This window comes from Notothenia rossii, assembly GCF_949606895.1.
Source record: "Notothenia rossii genome assembly, chromosome: 1".
In the NCBI taxonomy this organism is placed as follows: Eukaryota; Metazoa; Chordata; class Actinopteri; order Perciformes; family Nototheniidae; genus Notothenia; species Notothenia rossii.
Window position 1 is genome coordinate 26513613 of NC_136912.1, and position 16615 is coordinate 26530227.

The window sequence follows — 16615 nt, forward strand, 5'->3', positions numbered from 1 at the left end:
ATCGTGACACCGTGTCTGAAAAAAATTGGTAATGGAGTTTAGAGGGAAAAGCTGCAAGTCTTGGCCACAATTGAAGAAATGTTTTTGACATTGCCCTCATAATGCACCATAAACAGATAAATTGTGTCTTGCTGAAACTAAATCTCTTTATTTCTGGTTTTTGCTCTGAGAATCATCTGAAAACGATCTAAATAACAACACCAGCCCACCAGTTGTGTACATACGCAATCTCAAAGCCTCTTATTTCTAACAGAGAATTATTTAACTAGTCTCCTTCTATTAATTATCCTTCTGTCCCTGCTTTAGTTGATGTTTCTCCATCTGTACAAGCAGCAGTTATTTGGCCACCTGGCTTGGGCAGCATAGTGTGTGAGGAATAGACAAAACTCTCAAATGTAACAAAGTTGAATTCTGCCCCATGCAGTTTACTCCCTCATGTATTATTCAAATTAGTACTCTATAAAAAAATACTGAAGAAACTATCATTTGTTGGAGCGGTGGTTCATCGAACATCCCCATGTGGTGTGAACATTTTAAACACTTGATCCAGCAGGCCGTTTAACGTTTTATTCTCAAATGATGGTTGACAAAGGTTTTGCTGCTTTGGATGATTTTATCTAAATAAAAGGGAATATTTACAAACTATTAGTAGTCTTACAATAACCACAATAATAATAATGATAAATAAGGTTCAGTATTCCACTTACATCATTTCATGCATCCACAGGATTAAACTATTTTCTTTAAACATAGTGTAACGTCCACCCGGACGTGTCGGAATGACGAGTGAAGCGTTCTCAAGTTAAACAGGTTTATTAACAACCAACGGCTCTCATCCGTCCTTTCTCACTCTCTCTCCTCTCGCGCCAACCTCTCACTCACCTGCACGCGCCCACACAGACACACACACACACCAAACCCTCTGCTCCCCAACCCCGCCCCTACCTGCTCTCCTCACAGAAGCCTGACACAAACAGTTAACAGAACACTTGAACAATAAATGCAGATCGCTACATTGCCCCCCCCTTACTAAGTCCCTCGCCCCGAGGGAATGCATAAAAAGTCTCTGAGGTGGCCCGGGGCTCTTCTTGGTCTCTGAGGCCGCCTTGGAGTGAACACAGGCGGCTGCGCTTGCCGGCTTGAAACATCCTGTCCCGGAACAGGGGGTGAGTTCGGGGGTGGGGGTGAATGTGGGGGGTCAGCAGGGGACACAGTCAGTGAATCGGGGGAAGTGACTGTCTGGTTTCTCCTAGACGATGCTGGGGGTCTAGGCCGCGGATGTGCATCGCCTCTGTATGGGGCCAGCCGGTCCCTGTGGAGGGCCACCCGTCTCCCTCTAGGCGGCAGCTGGACCCTATAGACCACCTCTCCCAGCTTTTCCAGCACCTCACAAGGGCCCACCCAGTGACAGTCCAACTTAGGGCACCGGCCCTTCTTTCTTCTTGGACTATACACCCACACCAGGTCCCCGGCCTTGAAGTCCCCCCCTCTAGCCCTCGTGTCATAGTTTCTTTTCTGTCTCATGCCCGCCTTCTGCAGCTGATCGCGGGCAAAGGCATGTGCTGACTCCATTCTATCCTGGAGCCTCCTGGCATATTCCGGTCCCGGAGGAACCGCTGGTGTGTCGGGGGGTCGGCCAAAAGCCATTTCTGCTGGTGTCCGCAGCTCTCGCCCCAGCATGAGCAGGGCCGGTGTGCATGAGGTGGACTCCTGCACAGCCGATCTGTAGGCCCAAAGAACAAGAGGGAGGTGCATGTCCCAATCACGCTGATGCTCCGCGGTGAGGATAGCGAGTTGTTTTCCCAGAGTCCTATTGAACCGTTCGACCAGTCCGTCACTCTGCGGGTGCAGAGGAGTAGTCCGCGTCTTTTGCATGCCCAGCCGGTCACACATAGCGGCGAACACCCTCGACTCAAAGTTTCTTCCTTGGTCGCTGTGAATGACCTCGGCCGCTCCAAATCTGGCAAACATGCCCTCCACCAGGGCACCTGCAACGGTCACCGCCTCCTGGTCTGGTATAGCATACGCCTCTGGCCATTTTGTAAAATAGTCCATGGCGGCCAGGACGTAACGTTTCCCCTTCTCTGTGCACGGGAATGGGCCCATTATGTCCACCGCCACCCTCTCCATCGGGGCCCCCACCGCTAGCTGCTGAAGCTGGGCACGTGACTGATCAGTGGGACCTTTGTACGCCGTACAAAGGTCGCAGCGGCGGCAGAAGTCCTCAACATCTCTCCTGAGCTGGCCCCAGTAACAGCTTTGGCGGAGTCGACGCAAGGTTTTGGAGACCCCAAAGTGTCCTGCCCCAGTAGTTCCATGGGAGGCCTTAAGCACTTCTTCCCTCAGCGCCCTGGGGACCACCACCTGCCACCTCTCCTCCCCCGTTGCAGGCTCTTTCCAGGCTCTCTGCAGCACTCCATCCTTCGTCCGGAGAGCCTCAAACTTTGCAACCAGTCCTTTGGTGGCAAGCGAGCACCCAGCAACTTCATTCCACAGTGGCTTTTGTCCTGACTCCACCCACCTCAGCACTGGCTGTAGGTCAGCATCCTCTTCCTGCCGCGCTCTCCATTCGGGTGAGTCGATGACCCGTGCACCTCGGCAGACCGGCTCGGCTGGTTTATGCCTGTGGTCTCGCTCCTCCTCTGCACAGAGCTCCTTTTCTTGGTCCTCTCTCTTTTCACAGTACCGACAGCCGCTGGGAGCACAGGGGCGCCGGGACAGGGCGTCAGCGTTGGTATGGCGAACCCCCGCCCTGTGCTCCACTGTGAAGACGTACGGCGCCAGTCCTTCTAGCCAGCGTGCAATCTGTCCCTCGGGCTCCTTGAAGGACATCAGCCACTGGAGGGCTGCGTGGTCAGTCCTCACTGTGAAGGACAGGCCACACAGGTAGTACCTGAAATGGCTGATTGCTCTCACAATTGCCAGCAACTCTCTGCGTGTCACACAATAGCGCCGTTCAGCTTTGTTGAAGGTTTTGCTGAAATACGCCACCACTTTTTCCCCCCCAGGCCCCACCTGGCTCAACACCGCCCCCATCCCGACGTCACTGGCGTCCGTATCCAGGACGAACGGTAGGCTGAGGTCTGGGGGAGTGAGGATGGGAGACTCCGTCAAGGCCTTCTTTAAAGAGCTGAAGGCCAGCTCACACTCTGGAGTCCAAGCAAAATCACAGTCTTTCTGTTGCAGGCGGAACAGGGGTGCAGCTATGCAAGAGAAGCCACGCACGAACCGCCTGTAGTACGACGCTAACCCAATGAAGCTCTTCAGCTCCCGCAGATTGATGGGGGCTGGCCAGTCGTTTACTGCCCGCACCTTCTCCTCCAGCGTGCTGATGCCCTCTCCTCCGACTCGGTGCCCCAGGAACTCCAACTCTCTCCTCAAGAAACAGCACTTGTCGGGGTGGAGCTTCAACCCCGCTGCTGCTATCCTCTGTAGAACCCGCCGCAGGGCTCCTAAAGCCGCCTGGAAGGAGCTACCATGGACCAGGATATCGTCCAGGTAGACCAGGCACTCCTGTCGGAGAACGTCAGCGAGCACCCTTTCCATCAGCCGCTCAAACGTGGCCGGAGCGTTGCACAGGCCGAAGGAGAGGACTCGAAACTGCCACAGGCCCCTCCCAGTGCAAAAAGCTGTCTTTGGTCTGGCTTCTGGGCTGAGGGGAACTTGCAAATACCCGCTGCGCAGCTCTAAAGAGGAGAACCAGGATGAGCCAGACACCAAGTCCAAACACTCATCTATGCGGGGCAGCGGGTATGAGTCTTTCTTGGTCACACTGTTCAGCGGTCTGTAGTCCACACAAAACCTCATCTTTGAACTCTTCTTCTTATTGACCATCACAACCCCCGAGGCCCAGGGGCTGTCAGAGGGCTCAATAATGCCAGCTGACAGCATCTCATCAATAGCGCTGTCTGCTGCTGTCTGATGGGCCAGGGGAAGGCGGCGGGGGCTTGTCTTGACGGGCCGTGCGTCGCCCGTGTCGATATCGTGCTGCACCAGGTGTGTCAGGCCCACTTCCTCTTCTGTCAGAGCAAAAATGTCCTTAAACTCCCACAGCACTTGCCACAGTTCCTCCCGCTGCTCGGGTTTTAAGTCATCACAGCTGCGTTTCCACACCTCCTTCACTGCCGCCCGTCTGTCCCCCTTTAGAGCTGCAGGTTGTTGTTCCGGGGCCGGGGGCCGTACATCAACTGGAGTACGGGGTGTGGGGTTGGGGCTGGGGTTAGCATTGATGACAGGGGGCATGGCTGCAGGGGGGGGGGGGGTTTGGGGTGGGGGAAGTGTTTCAGTCACTCTTGATGTAGGTGGGTGTGGTGTCGTGGCAAGTGTGGGGTGCACCATTTCAACTGTGGGACCCCCTGGAAAGGCCAGCGTGTTCCTCCCCAGGTCTAGCACACAGCGTGCAACCCGCAGAAAGTCAAGTCCTAATATGCAGGAGTCCTGTACTGCCGCAACCCACACCTTAACAGACACTGACAGCCCCCCCACCTGTATAACCACCACCCCTCTCCCAAGCATAGGGGCTAGCTCACCGGTTACTGTTCGCAGTTTCACCAGAGTGGGTGTCAACCGTGTCCCCGCTGGGACCACGTCCGGTCTCATCAGTGTCGCTGTGGAGCCGGTGTCAACAAGGGCCGTCCATGGGGCCCCTGCCAGGGTGACGGGGACATGGCAGAAATCCCCCGCGTGAGTCCAGCCCACCACCCTGACAGACTCTGCGATGTCGTTTGCTTCTGGGGGAAGCGGAGCCCCGCTCCCCCCTCCGTGCAGCTGGGCTCTGTCCACTGGAGACCAGGCAGGATGGGACCCAACGGCGGGGGTCTGTGACGTCCCATTTACACAGACCCGGGGGCGTTTCCCTGAATATCAGCATTCATGGGGCACCTTGTGCTAATATGGCCGACCTGGCCGCACCCCCAACACACCAGAGGACGAGGACGGTTGCTGCCCTGCGGCGATTGCAGTGCCATAGCACGGATTAGCTCAGTCAACTCAGCCGCCCATGCTGGTTTCTCTTGTCCTGGCTCCTCCTGTCTCACCGTTCTCACAACCGGGCCGCCTCCCGTGTGCGTGCTCTCTGCCGCCCCTCCTACAACCTCTCTCTCCAACGCCAGCTCCAGTGCTTCCTGCAGAGAGCGGGGATGTGCCAGTTGTGTCTGGACGCGCAGCTCCCTGGGGGTTATGGCCCGGATAAACTGGTCCCTAGCCAGCTCGCTCTGCACCTCAGGGGACATGTGGCTGTATGCCCTTCTCGCCAGGGTTTCAATGTCATTAGCCAATATGCGGAGCGGCTCACCCGGCTGTCTCTGTCTGCTTGACAGCTCCGAACGCAGCACCCCAGGCTGGCTGCATTGTCCAAACCGCCGCTTCAGAGCCCCAACCAAGGCCCCATAGTCAGTTCTTTCAGCCGGGCTGAGCAGTAGCAAACAGGATAAAGCTTCATCTGTAATACACAGGGCCAGCTGGAGCGCCTTATTGTCCTCAGACCAGCCCACAGCCCGTGATAACAGTTCAAATTGGGCATGGAAGGCTTCCCAGTCGGCTTTACCGTTGTATTTCGGTGTTTTAACTTGGAGCCGGGCGCCGCCATCATTGTTTACAACCGGCGCCGCGCCACTCCCGGGGGAGGTCCCTGAGCCGACGTGCCGCTTCCCGCCGGCCGAGTCGAAACCGGCAGCAGCATTTAATTCACGCCATAAATTGTCTTCTGAGTCACGCCATAAGCCATCCATCTCCTCCTTGACTTTCAGACGAGCTCCGGTCCGGTTCATCTGTGCTTCCATTATTTACCGGCCGATGAAGCAGAGCTAACGTTAGCCGAGTCAGTGCTAGCTGCGGCTACCGGCGATTAGCGGATAAAACTCTGTTTTTTTTTGTTGTTTTTTTTACTTCTGACACCAATGTAACGTCCACCCGGACGTGTCGGAATGACGAGTGAAGCGTTCTCAAGTTAAACAGGTTTATTAACAACCAACGGCTCTCATCCGTCCTTTCTCACTCTCTCTCCTCTCGCGCCAACCTCTCACTCACCTGCACGCGCCCACACAGACACACACACACACCAAACCCTCTGCTCCCCAACCCCGCCCCTACCTGCTCTCCTCACAGAAGCCTGACACAAACAGTTAACAGAACACTTGAACAATAAATGCAGATCGCTACAATAGGTATGGGTAAAAGGGAATCTAGAAGGCGGATAGTTCCTTTGTTCTAATCGACAGTCTCTGGTGGGAAGGAATTCAGTGACCGGCCTGAAGGGCGGAGCTTTAAAGACTTTGGTGGGGGAGTGGTCTACACTTGATTGACAGAGGTGGTGATGCAGGTTGAGAGGGGAGAGACTTGTGATTTCTAATAAATACCATATCATTTGCATCTGCAGTGTCATTCAAATGAACTCACTGGCAGCTGCACGTCGTAAACTAAAGTTTGAACAAAAAGATGTTGTGATGAACGTAAATTATATTATTTTAATAGTCTACTGTTTGAAGTCCATGCATGCTATGGGGCTACAGTAAACCATGTGATCTTATCAGAATTACATAGATGTTTTGCACTCGGGTGAATTACTGTAATGGCTGTTGCCCTGGCAGCCTGATTTAATAGAGAATAAAGGACTCTAGTGTGTGGAAGTGTTTCTTTATGTGTTTGTTTCACTTACAAACATGCAGAAGTGTTTTATGACTAAATGTGAAAGTGATATCACTGAATTGTGTGTCTTTCTTTGTAGAATGGTGCATAATCTCTAGTTATGTAGGACAGTTCCTTTTTCTGCCAGAGAGAAGGAAGTTTGCCTCGATGCTTGCCAATGTGTTTACACCCACACCTAAACGAGTCTCTATAGTCGGAGGTCACTGTAGGGGCAGGTTGGTATTTGGCAGGAAGGATACTGCAGTTTGTCGTGAGAACTGGCATTCCTGCTTTCTGCCTTTTAGTAATAATAATAATAATAGATTTCATTTGTTAGCGCTTTTACAGGTGCTCAAAGACGCTTTACAGATATAGTGAAGAGAAAAGAAAAGAAAGGAACAACAAATAAATATATAGTTAAAGTCAAATAATACAAAAACAATCACACATTAAAAGCCAGATTGAAGAGGTGAGTTTTTGTGAGTTTTTTGAAGATGGTGAGATCAGTGCAGTCTCTAATGGGTTGTGGGAGTGAGTTCCAAAGGGAGGGGGCAGCGACGGAGAAGGCTCTGTCCCCCCAGGTCCGGTGATTGGTGCAGGTAGGGATGGATAGGAGGTTGGCTTCTGATGAGCGGAGGCAGCGAGAAGGGGTGTGGTGGTGCAGCAGGTCTGTGAGGTAGTGGGGGGCCTGGTTGTTGAGGGCTTTGTGAGTAATCAGGAGGGCTTTGAAGTGGATTCTTTGACGGACGGGGAGCCAGTGGAGGTTCTGGAGGACGGGAGTGATGTGGTCTCGGGAGCGGGTGTGGGTGAGGAGGCGGGCAGCAGAGTTCTGGATATGTTGGAGTTTATTGAGGAGGTTGGATGGTATGCCATAGAGGATGCTATTGCAGTAGTCGAGTCGTGATGTGATGAATGCATGAATCAGGGTTTCAGCAGCAGAGGAGGAGAGTGATGGGCGGAGACGGGCAATGTTTTTGAGGTGGAAAAAGGCGGTCCTGGTGATGTGATTTATGTGGTGGTTGAATTTGAGCTGACTCAAACTAGAGTGTGGCTGTCAATGGTGAAGTTGAAATTCTGGATGTCTTTGATACGGGATGGGGGGCCGATGATGATGATGTCTGATTTGGCGATAGTTTGTTTGCACCCATGCTTTTATTTCTGAGAGACAGTTGGTGAGAGTGGAGTGTGTTGTGGGGGTGATGGTTTTTGTTGAGATATAAAGTTGGATGTCATCGGCGTAGCAGTGAAATTGAAGGTTGTGGCGACAAATTATTTTGCCAAGGGGGAGCATGTAGAGGATGAAGAGGAGGGGGCCAAGCACTGAACCCTGGGGGACGCTCTGGGACAGAGGAGCAGTGGAGGAGGTGCAGTTGTTGATGTTGATAAACTGATGTCTGTCGGTGAGGTAGGATTTCAGCCAGGAGAGTGCAGTGTCAGTGATGTTGAGTGATGATTCGAGGAGGGACAGCAGGATGGCGTGGTTGATCGAATGCTGCGGTGAGGTCGAGGAAGATGAGGATGTTCAGGTTGCCGGAGTCAGAGGAGAGGAGGGGGAAATTTGTGATTTTCAGAAGAGCTGTTTCTGTGCTGTTTTTTGATCGGAAACCGGATTGAAATGGCTCAAAGATGTCATTGGAGCTGAGGTGGGATTTTAGTTGTGAGGCAATGACACGTTCAAGTATTTTTGACAGAAAGGGGAGATTTGAGATGGGCCGGAAGTTGGACACGATGTCAGGTGTGAGTCCAGGTCTTTTGAGAATGGGTGTGACAGTAGCCAGTTTGAGAGAGGGGGGAACTGATCCAGATCTAAGGGAGGAGTTAATGATGGTGGCGATGAGTTGGGAGATGGCAACAACCTTAACAAAAAATTCTTTAAAAAATTTGGAGGGCATTGGGTCAAGTGTGCAGGTGGAGTTAATTCCAGTCATGAAGTGGGACAGTTGCATGGGGGTCACAGGGGAGAAGTGGGACAGGGGCTGTGAGGTGAAGGGGGGGGAGCCAGGAGGGGAGGTGGGGGGTGCTGATGAGGGTGTCAGATTTCTGTAAATGTTGTTGATTTTGGTTTGGAAAAATGAGAGGAAGGAGTTGCACTGTTTTGTGGTGAAGGGTGAGGTGGCGTTGTCACAGGGTTTGAGAAGTTTGCTGATGGTGGAGAACAGACGCTTGGGGTTGCTGGAGCCAGACTGAATGAGTTGTGAGTAGTAATTAGACCGGGCTGCTTTGTGTGTGTTACTGTACTGCTGGAGATAGTCTTTGTAGATTTGAAGATGGACTGTTAGTGTGGTTTTCTTGTGTTGGCGTTCAAGTTGACGTTTCCTTGATTTTACCAGGGGGCGGAATGTATGAAAGAGAGATTTTTTGTTTTTGTGGGGGCTAGTTCATTGAGACAGAAGGAGAGGGTGCTGTTATAATAGTCCACAAGTTCAGATGGGTTTTCAGAAAGTGGGGGGGGAGACAGAGATCTTGCAGGTAATGGAGGCAGTGATTGCTGAAGGTGAGATGGATTTGAGATTTCTGTAGGTTATTGTGCGTTTTTGCTTTTGGGCAGGGATGGGGATATTGATGTCCATGATGATGGCCAGGTGATCAGAGATGTGGAGATTGAGGCTGGACAGATGATGGATGGTGAGACCAGTTGAGCAGACCAAGTCCAGGATGTGACCACGGCTGTGTGTTGGGAAGTTGATGTGTTGAGAGAAGTTGCAGCATTGAAGGGTTTCCTTAAATTCAGAGGCATATTTGCAGGTCGGGTCGTCAACATGAATGTTAAAATCACCTAAGAGGAGAACAGATGGGGATATGGCAGAAAGCTGAGTGAGAATGTCAGACAGGTCGGAGAGAAAGGAGGGGTTTGGCTTCGGGGGACGGTAGATGATGGCTGTGACCAGGGGAGTGGGACCAGAGAGTTTAAAGATCAGGTGTTCAAATTAAGAAACATCAGGGATGGGGATTATGGTAGCTTTTATTTCCTTTCTGATAATAGCAGCTATTCCACCACCCCGCCCTTGTGGGTGAGGTTTGTCAATGTATGTGAATCCTGCTGGGGTGATTTGATTTAAAGAAAAATTGTCATGGGGTTTTTGCCATGTTTCGGTCACATACAGAAAGTCCAGGTTATTGTCTTTAATGAATTCATTCAGAATGTGGCTTTTATTGTGGATGCAGCGTGTGTTGCGCAGGGCTGCTCTGAGGTGACGTTGCATTGGGGGGGGGGTTGTGTGGACCGGGGGAGTGGAAGGAGATTGGTCAGATTCACGTGTTGTTTGTTGTGATGGCGTAGTGTGGGCGTGTGACAGGACCGAATGGACGGGATGGAGCGTGGAGACGTGGAATGATATAAAAAACTTACGGCCAGAGCCTCTGTGTGGAGGACGGCGTTTGCGGAGTATTTCCTTATCTGCGAGGATGTCCATACAGTCCGGAGGCAGGCGGTTATTAAAGGAGTGGAGATCTGAAAGGGAGTAGAGTGGCTTTTCCTTCGCTACTCCACAATTGGAACACAAAACAGGACAGATTTAGTTTCTATGGAGATAACAACGTACGAGCTTGCAGTACCATCCACAGTACAATAAACAAGGCCATAAACAGATAAGATATTAAATAACCGTCATGGCAGGAGAAAGAGAGGAAGAGGGAAGATAGGAAGAAAGTCCATGGACTGACATGCTACATAAATAGTAAGTGATGTTTTATCATCTATTGATTCAAATTTCCAACGTCTAATTACTTATTGTCAAAGAAACAAACAAAGTCATTAAAAATTAAACTGAAATTATTTAGATATCGCATGTTTGTGGTTCTTCGGTATAGGGCTGAGCCAAATGATAGCAAATGCAGTCAGTAAAGCTAAATGAAAAAATAAAGACTAACCTAGACCAGATAAACAATAAAATATAATAGAATATATCAAATTTAATCGAAGACAAAATATTCCACACCCTTCCTGGTGTTAAATGTGAGGAATGAAACTAACCCCTAACCCTAAACCTAACCTAACATTTAAACATGTATTAATACCCATTATTTAAAAACAGTTTCAGTTCTGTTTGCTTTCACAGTGTTAAAACTCCCTGAGAGTTTGCTCTGTAGCATTATATACAATTGTAATCATAATACTAATAAACTAATAAAATGTACTTACTAATAATACTTACTTGTTTTCGGCATAGGCGTGTGCTGCAATGGAAATGTGCTGAAACATTTTTGATGTCTTTGTTATAACAAAATCCACTTTTTTTAAATGTAATTTTATATATTTATCAAATTCCCCACGTGGATTGTTATATGTTTTCCTTCATTTAAAGGCAAAGTGAAAGTCAAGCATGCATTTACCTGTTAACCTTTACTGATTAATTCAGTGGAGGAACTATTTAAAATAAACTGAGTTGATGTGTGTGATTTGTGAAGGGGAAGTCTGACATGCTGTGCTTTGTCATTAGGTATTCTCTTTCAGTCTCTGGTCACCATGCTCCAAAAACAAAAGAAGCAGCGGTTGCAGCTCGGGGTCAAACTTGTCGCTGTGTGCTGCCTCATCAGTGTCCCTCTGTGCTACGTTCTTTCAACAATACAGATCAACTTCAACACTACAGAGTAAGACCCCATTTACACGGGAGCGCAAACGGATCTAATTCGTTATCAAAAAAGTATTCCGTTCACACTCATTCGGCTAATTTAACGTGTCCGTTCAAAAGGGACCACTGTTAACGCTGTAGTACATATACCGGGCCTGTAAGTGGCGCTGTACTTCCGCACGAGACTGCTCGTAAGCGCTGGAGACGCTGTAGTACATATGCCGAGCCTGTAAGTGGCGCTGTACTTCTGCCACAAAATACACAAAATACAACAAAAGCAGCGAAGAAGACCCTCGAGCATGGTTGCCATGGTTGCCCTTCTGTTCATGCCCCGCATTAGATTTAGCAACATGTAGTTCATGTAGTTCTCCATGTCCACTTGTTGTTGATGGTTGTGCTAGAGGAGATTTTCCACTAACATCTGTAGCATGGTCAGTAGCAGTAGCACTAGCAGTAGCTACTGACCATGCTACAGCAGTGAGCAGCAGTGGTGGGGCTATGGCTTCATCGTTATCAGGAAATGATCGTATAGGGCGTACATACTGAGCCGTTTGGCCCCCCAGAGCGTTCTGTTTGCAGATCTATCCACCTTGGGACCTGTTGTCGTTTGCGGGGTCCGTTTCCGCGGTTCCGTTAAGGCCTCATGTGAACGAACGGGCTATACGCAAGAGAAAAGTAGCAGATAAAACCCGTTTCGTTCTCGACTCCACTTCGAGCGATAGAATTACTAACAAAGAATTTTTAAACAAAGGACTGGCTTGTCTAAAGCCAGTTGAGTTGCTTTATTACATTACATTACATTACATTACATTGCATTTAGCTGACGCTTTTATCCAAAGCGACTTACAGTAAGTACATTCGACCAGGAAGATACAACCTTGAAGAAAACAGAATCATATAAGTACATCAGGTTTCATAGAGCCAAACATTTCAAGTGCTGCTCAACTGGCTATAGATAAGCCAGTCCTTTATTAGTATATAAGTGCTCTATTAGCAGTTCTTTGTTAGTAATGCTATCTCTCGAAGTGGAGTCGAAAGAGATGCGTTTTCAGTCTGCGCCGGAAGATGTTCAAGCTATCTGCTGTCCTGATTTCAATGGGGAGCTCATTCCACCATTTTGGAGCCAGGATAGCAAACCCACGTGTTTTTGCTGATGGGAACTTGGGTCCCCCTCGCAGCGAGGGTGCAGCGAGCCGTTTAGCTGATGCAGAGCGAAGTGCACGTGCTGGGGTGTACAGTTTAACCATGTCCTGGATGTAGGAAGGGCCAGATCCATTTGCAGCATGGTATGCAAGTACCATTGTTTTGAAGTGGATTCTAACAGTTACTGGAAGCCAGTGAAGTGAGCGGAGGAGCGGAGTGATGTGGGAGAATTTTTGAAGGTTGAAGACCGGACGAGCCGCTGCATTCTGGATGAGCTGCAAAGGTCAGATGGCACATGCAGGTACACCAGCCAGGAGGGAGTTGCAGTAGTCTAGGTGTGAGATGACGAGAGCCTGGACCAGAACCTGCGTTGCTTTCTGGGACAGTTGGGGACGTATCCTCCTGATGTTGTAAGGCGTGTATCTGCAGCAGCAGGTTGTAGCAGCGATGTTTGCAGTGAAGGACAGTTTGTTATCTAGGGTCACACCCAGATTCCTTGCAGTCTGAGTCGGGGAAACAACAGAGGTGCCGATGTTGATTGTTAGGTCAAGAGTGGGACAATCTTTTCCCGGAAGGAAAAGCAGTTCAGTCTTGTCAAGGTTGAGCTTGAGGTGATGAGCAGACATCCACCGAGAGATGTCTGCTAGGCAAGCAGAGATGCGTGCGACGACCTGGGTCTCTGAGCGGGGAAAGGACAGAATTAGTTGGGTGTCGTCAGCGTAGCAGTGGTATGAAAAACCATGCGGGCTAATGACTGATCCGAGCGAGTTTGTGTTCAAGGAGAAGAGGAGGGGACCAAGAACAGAGCCCTGAGGGACCCCTGTAGTTAATTGTCAAGGGTCGGTCACACCCAGATTCCTTGCAGTCTGAGTCGGGGAAATAACAGAGGTGCCGATGTTGATTGTTAAGGCCCTGACGCACCAAGCAGTCACCAGAGAACTCGCCGATGCCGAAGCCGACCGTTGCGTCAGTGTGTTCTCCTGCGTCTTGGCCATGTGTTGCACTGGAACATACCGCAAAGACTTCAGCCGAGCATGTACGAACTGCGCATGCGTGAGTGGCAATAACTCTCCTTACCAGCAGGCGGCGGTAGTGTGTATTCGTCATTCAAAAGAGGCAACAACTGGAAGACAGAGAAGAAGAACAGACTACGTGATTTAAACAAACAACAAATAGCTGTGCGTTCCATTTTCACTCTCGTCCATCGAAAACATGTTTCTTGCGGTACTGGAGCTATCAGCCATTGGAGTGTTGCTTGTGGAATACATTCTCAAGCAACCGTTTCGCTTCTCATGCAATGATTCGCTAGCTGAACCGCCAATAAGAGAGATTTCTTTCAACATGTTGAATCGGCCGTGCGTCGGCCATGAAAGGCCAAATAAGGCGTGTCACAGCCGACGGTGCGGGACACACCAAATTGAGTTCGGGCGATAGGGCACGCTTCGTCGTCCGACTAACGAAAACGGCTGAATTCGGCCTGGTGTGTCAGGGCCTTTAGGTCAAGAGTGGGACAATCTTTTCCCGGAAGGAAAAGCAGTTCAGTCTTGTCAAGGTTGAGCTTGAGGTGATGAGCAGACATCCACTGAGAGATGTCAGCTAGACAAGCAGGGATGCGTGCAACGACCTGGGTCTCTGAGCGGTTAAAGGTGGGGTATGTAATTTTGGAGAAACCAGCTCGATTGCGCTAGAATTTGAAAGTGAACAACCGGAAAAAATCTGCCTCTTCCTTCAGACTTCCTTACAGAGCCCCTCCTCCAACACACACGAATGCGCACATGACCAATGAGGGCACGAGATAAGTTTGTGCACAGATGGAAGGCTGACAGGCAGGTAGGCCATCCAGTTATTTTAGCCGGGCCGGCTAAAATGATTGGTCGTGCTTTTTACAGTAGTACGGCTTCCACAGATGACGTAGTACTGACAAAACTGTGGTTGCCCCAAAGCAACCATCCTTACCTAATAATTGATTTATTGCTACTATTCACTAATCACTAAAGTAATCACTTTTGATGTAAATGCAAACAAAAAGGAAAGCAAACGACAGTAAAAATACGACTTTGTTGAACTGGCTGCAAGATGTGTAATACAAAAATGTTCATAAATAAATAAATATTGGACAAAATAAGCAGTGATGAATAATAATGGAAACAATATTTCTTTCTTATTACAGATTTCCCATTCAGTTATGTGCTCTTAAGAGAAGTTTATGAATATGAAAGCATTGATGAATCCTTGAAAGCTATGGATATCTACACATTTGAACAAATCGTGGATACAAAAAAAAATAAGACAAAAATGTGTTTGTTTTTTCTTCACTGTAAATCTCACTTACCAGAGGTTTATATTCTAGTTGTCAGTGCATCTCTAAATGAGCTGTGATACATTATTGTGACACTTAATAATTTCCCCATGTTGATTTTATCCAGGCTCCCAGTGCCTCTCTCCTGTTCTTCACGAACGGGACAGAGCAGCAGCAGGGAAAACACAAACAGCTCGCAGCAAGACAATACCGTCTGTGCTCCTAAAGTAGATATGTTTATGAAGACCCATAAAACTGCCAGCAGTACCTTCATCAACATCTTGTTACGCTTTGGAGAGAAGCACAATCTCAAATTTGCCTTCCCAAACAGGCGGAACGATTTCTACTACCCCTCGTATTTCCAGCGCACGTACGTTCAGGGCTACCAATCTGGAAGGTGTTTTAACATCATGTGTAACCACATGCGATTCAATGCACCTGAGGTGGCAAAAGTGCTGCCTCGTGACGCTTTCTACACGACGATCCTGCGAGATCCCGCAGAGCTCTTTGAGTCCTCATTTCATTACTTTGGTCATGCTGTTCCTCTGACCTGGTGGACACCAGGGGAGGATAAGATGGCCAAGTTCCTGCGTGATCCTAAACAATACTTCAGCCCAGGCAGATTTAGCTCCTTTGACTTGAAGAACCTGTTGTTCTTTGACTTTTGTCAGGACAACACTCTGGATGCAGATGACCAACGAGTAGAGGACAGCGTCAGGGTCATCTCTGAGCGTTTTCACTTAGTCATGCTGATGGAGCACTTTGAGGAGTCCCTTATCCTGTTTAAAGATGCCCTCTGCTGGGAGATGGATGACATACTCTTCTTCAAGCTCAACTCCCGTATGAAATCCACTGTACCTAAACTAACTCCTGAGCTCAGGGAAAAAGGCCCTGCAGTGGAACAGCATAGACTGGAAGCTCTATAAACATTTTAACCTGACCTTTTGGGAGAAGTTAGAGGCTTACGGTAGAAAACAAATGGAAGAGGATGTTGAAGAGCTCAGGAGGAGGAACGCAGAACTGTTGAAGACTTGCATTGAGGGAGGCCACTCTGTGGAGGCTGGAAGTATTCATGATGCTGCCATGCAGCCGTGGCAGCCCGTTGGAGAGAAGTCTATTGAAGGATACAATTTGAACAGAAATGTAGATAAAGCCTATGAGGAGTTGTGCCGAAAGATGTTAACCCCGGAAATTCAATATCTAACAGACTTGGGGGTAAACCTGTGGCTCACTAAGCTGTGGGGACGTTTGAGGAAAATCATAAACTGGTGATGAGACAGATATTATAGAATAGAGATAGAATCTTCTAAAACTTTATTGCACTTAACCAGAACTTACTTTACACATAAGGCCTCGAATTTCATCCTCCGAATGTTTATGTCTAGATATATCTACTTTTGTTATTTTCTCATATAATTATTTCCAATGCTGACTTAAACTATACAGAATTTCAATAATACGTATATCTTCTTTAAGAGACCTCTGAAAAACCCACAACTGACAACTTTTCAAAAGAATAAGAAACGGATGTGCTGGTGTATCAGTCACTATTACGTTCCCTTCTGAGCTAGGGGAATCAAAGGGAAGCAACACAACCAGATTGGTATAATTATAATTGGTTTTAATGCACAACAGGTGAACAAAATCGCAGGCAAACAGCCTGAAACAAACAAAAGAGCCAAAAACACTGGTTTAAATAACAAACAATAGAGGCCACAAAGGCGCAAGTTTAAATGGGCAACCAAACTAAGGGAGGACTCTAAAAGGTGAGTCTAAAGACATACAGGGAAAATAAATACTAATATACTAAATAAAGAACGAAACAAAACCTCACTTTAAAAGTGGTACAACTAACCAAAGAATCTATACAAAACACAGCTAAACTAAAGGCAACCGTCACAGAATCCTAAACTACTCTAAACTCTAACTAAGCTACTCTAGACACTACTAATCACACAAGTTTACCCCCAGAACAAAG

The 16615-nt window shown here is 48.6% G+C and overlaps 1 protein-coding gene across 1 annotated transcript; it reads left to right on the top strand.

The window, feature by feature from the left end:
• Positions 1-14870: 14870 nt before the first annotated feature.
• LOC307018884 (galactosylceramide sulfotransferase-like) lies at positions 14871-15909 on the top strand (the record flags this gene model as incomplete). The annotated part of the gene is given in 2 exon segments (XM_079649372.1): positions 14871-15518; positions 15520-15909. Coding segments are annotated over 2 exon segments (1038 nt in total).
• Positions 15910-16615: the final 706 nt, after the last annotated feature.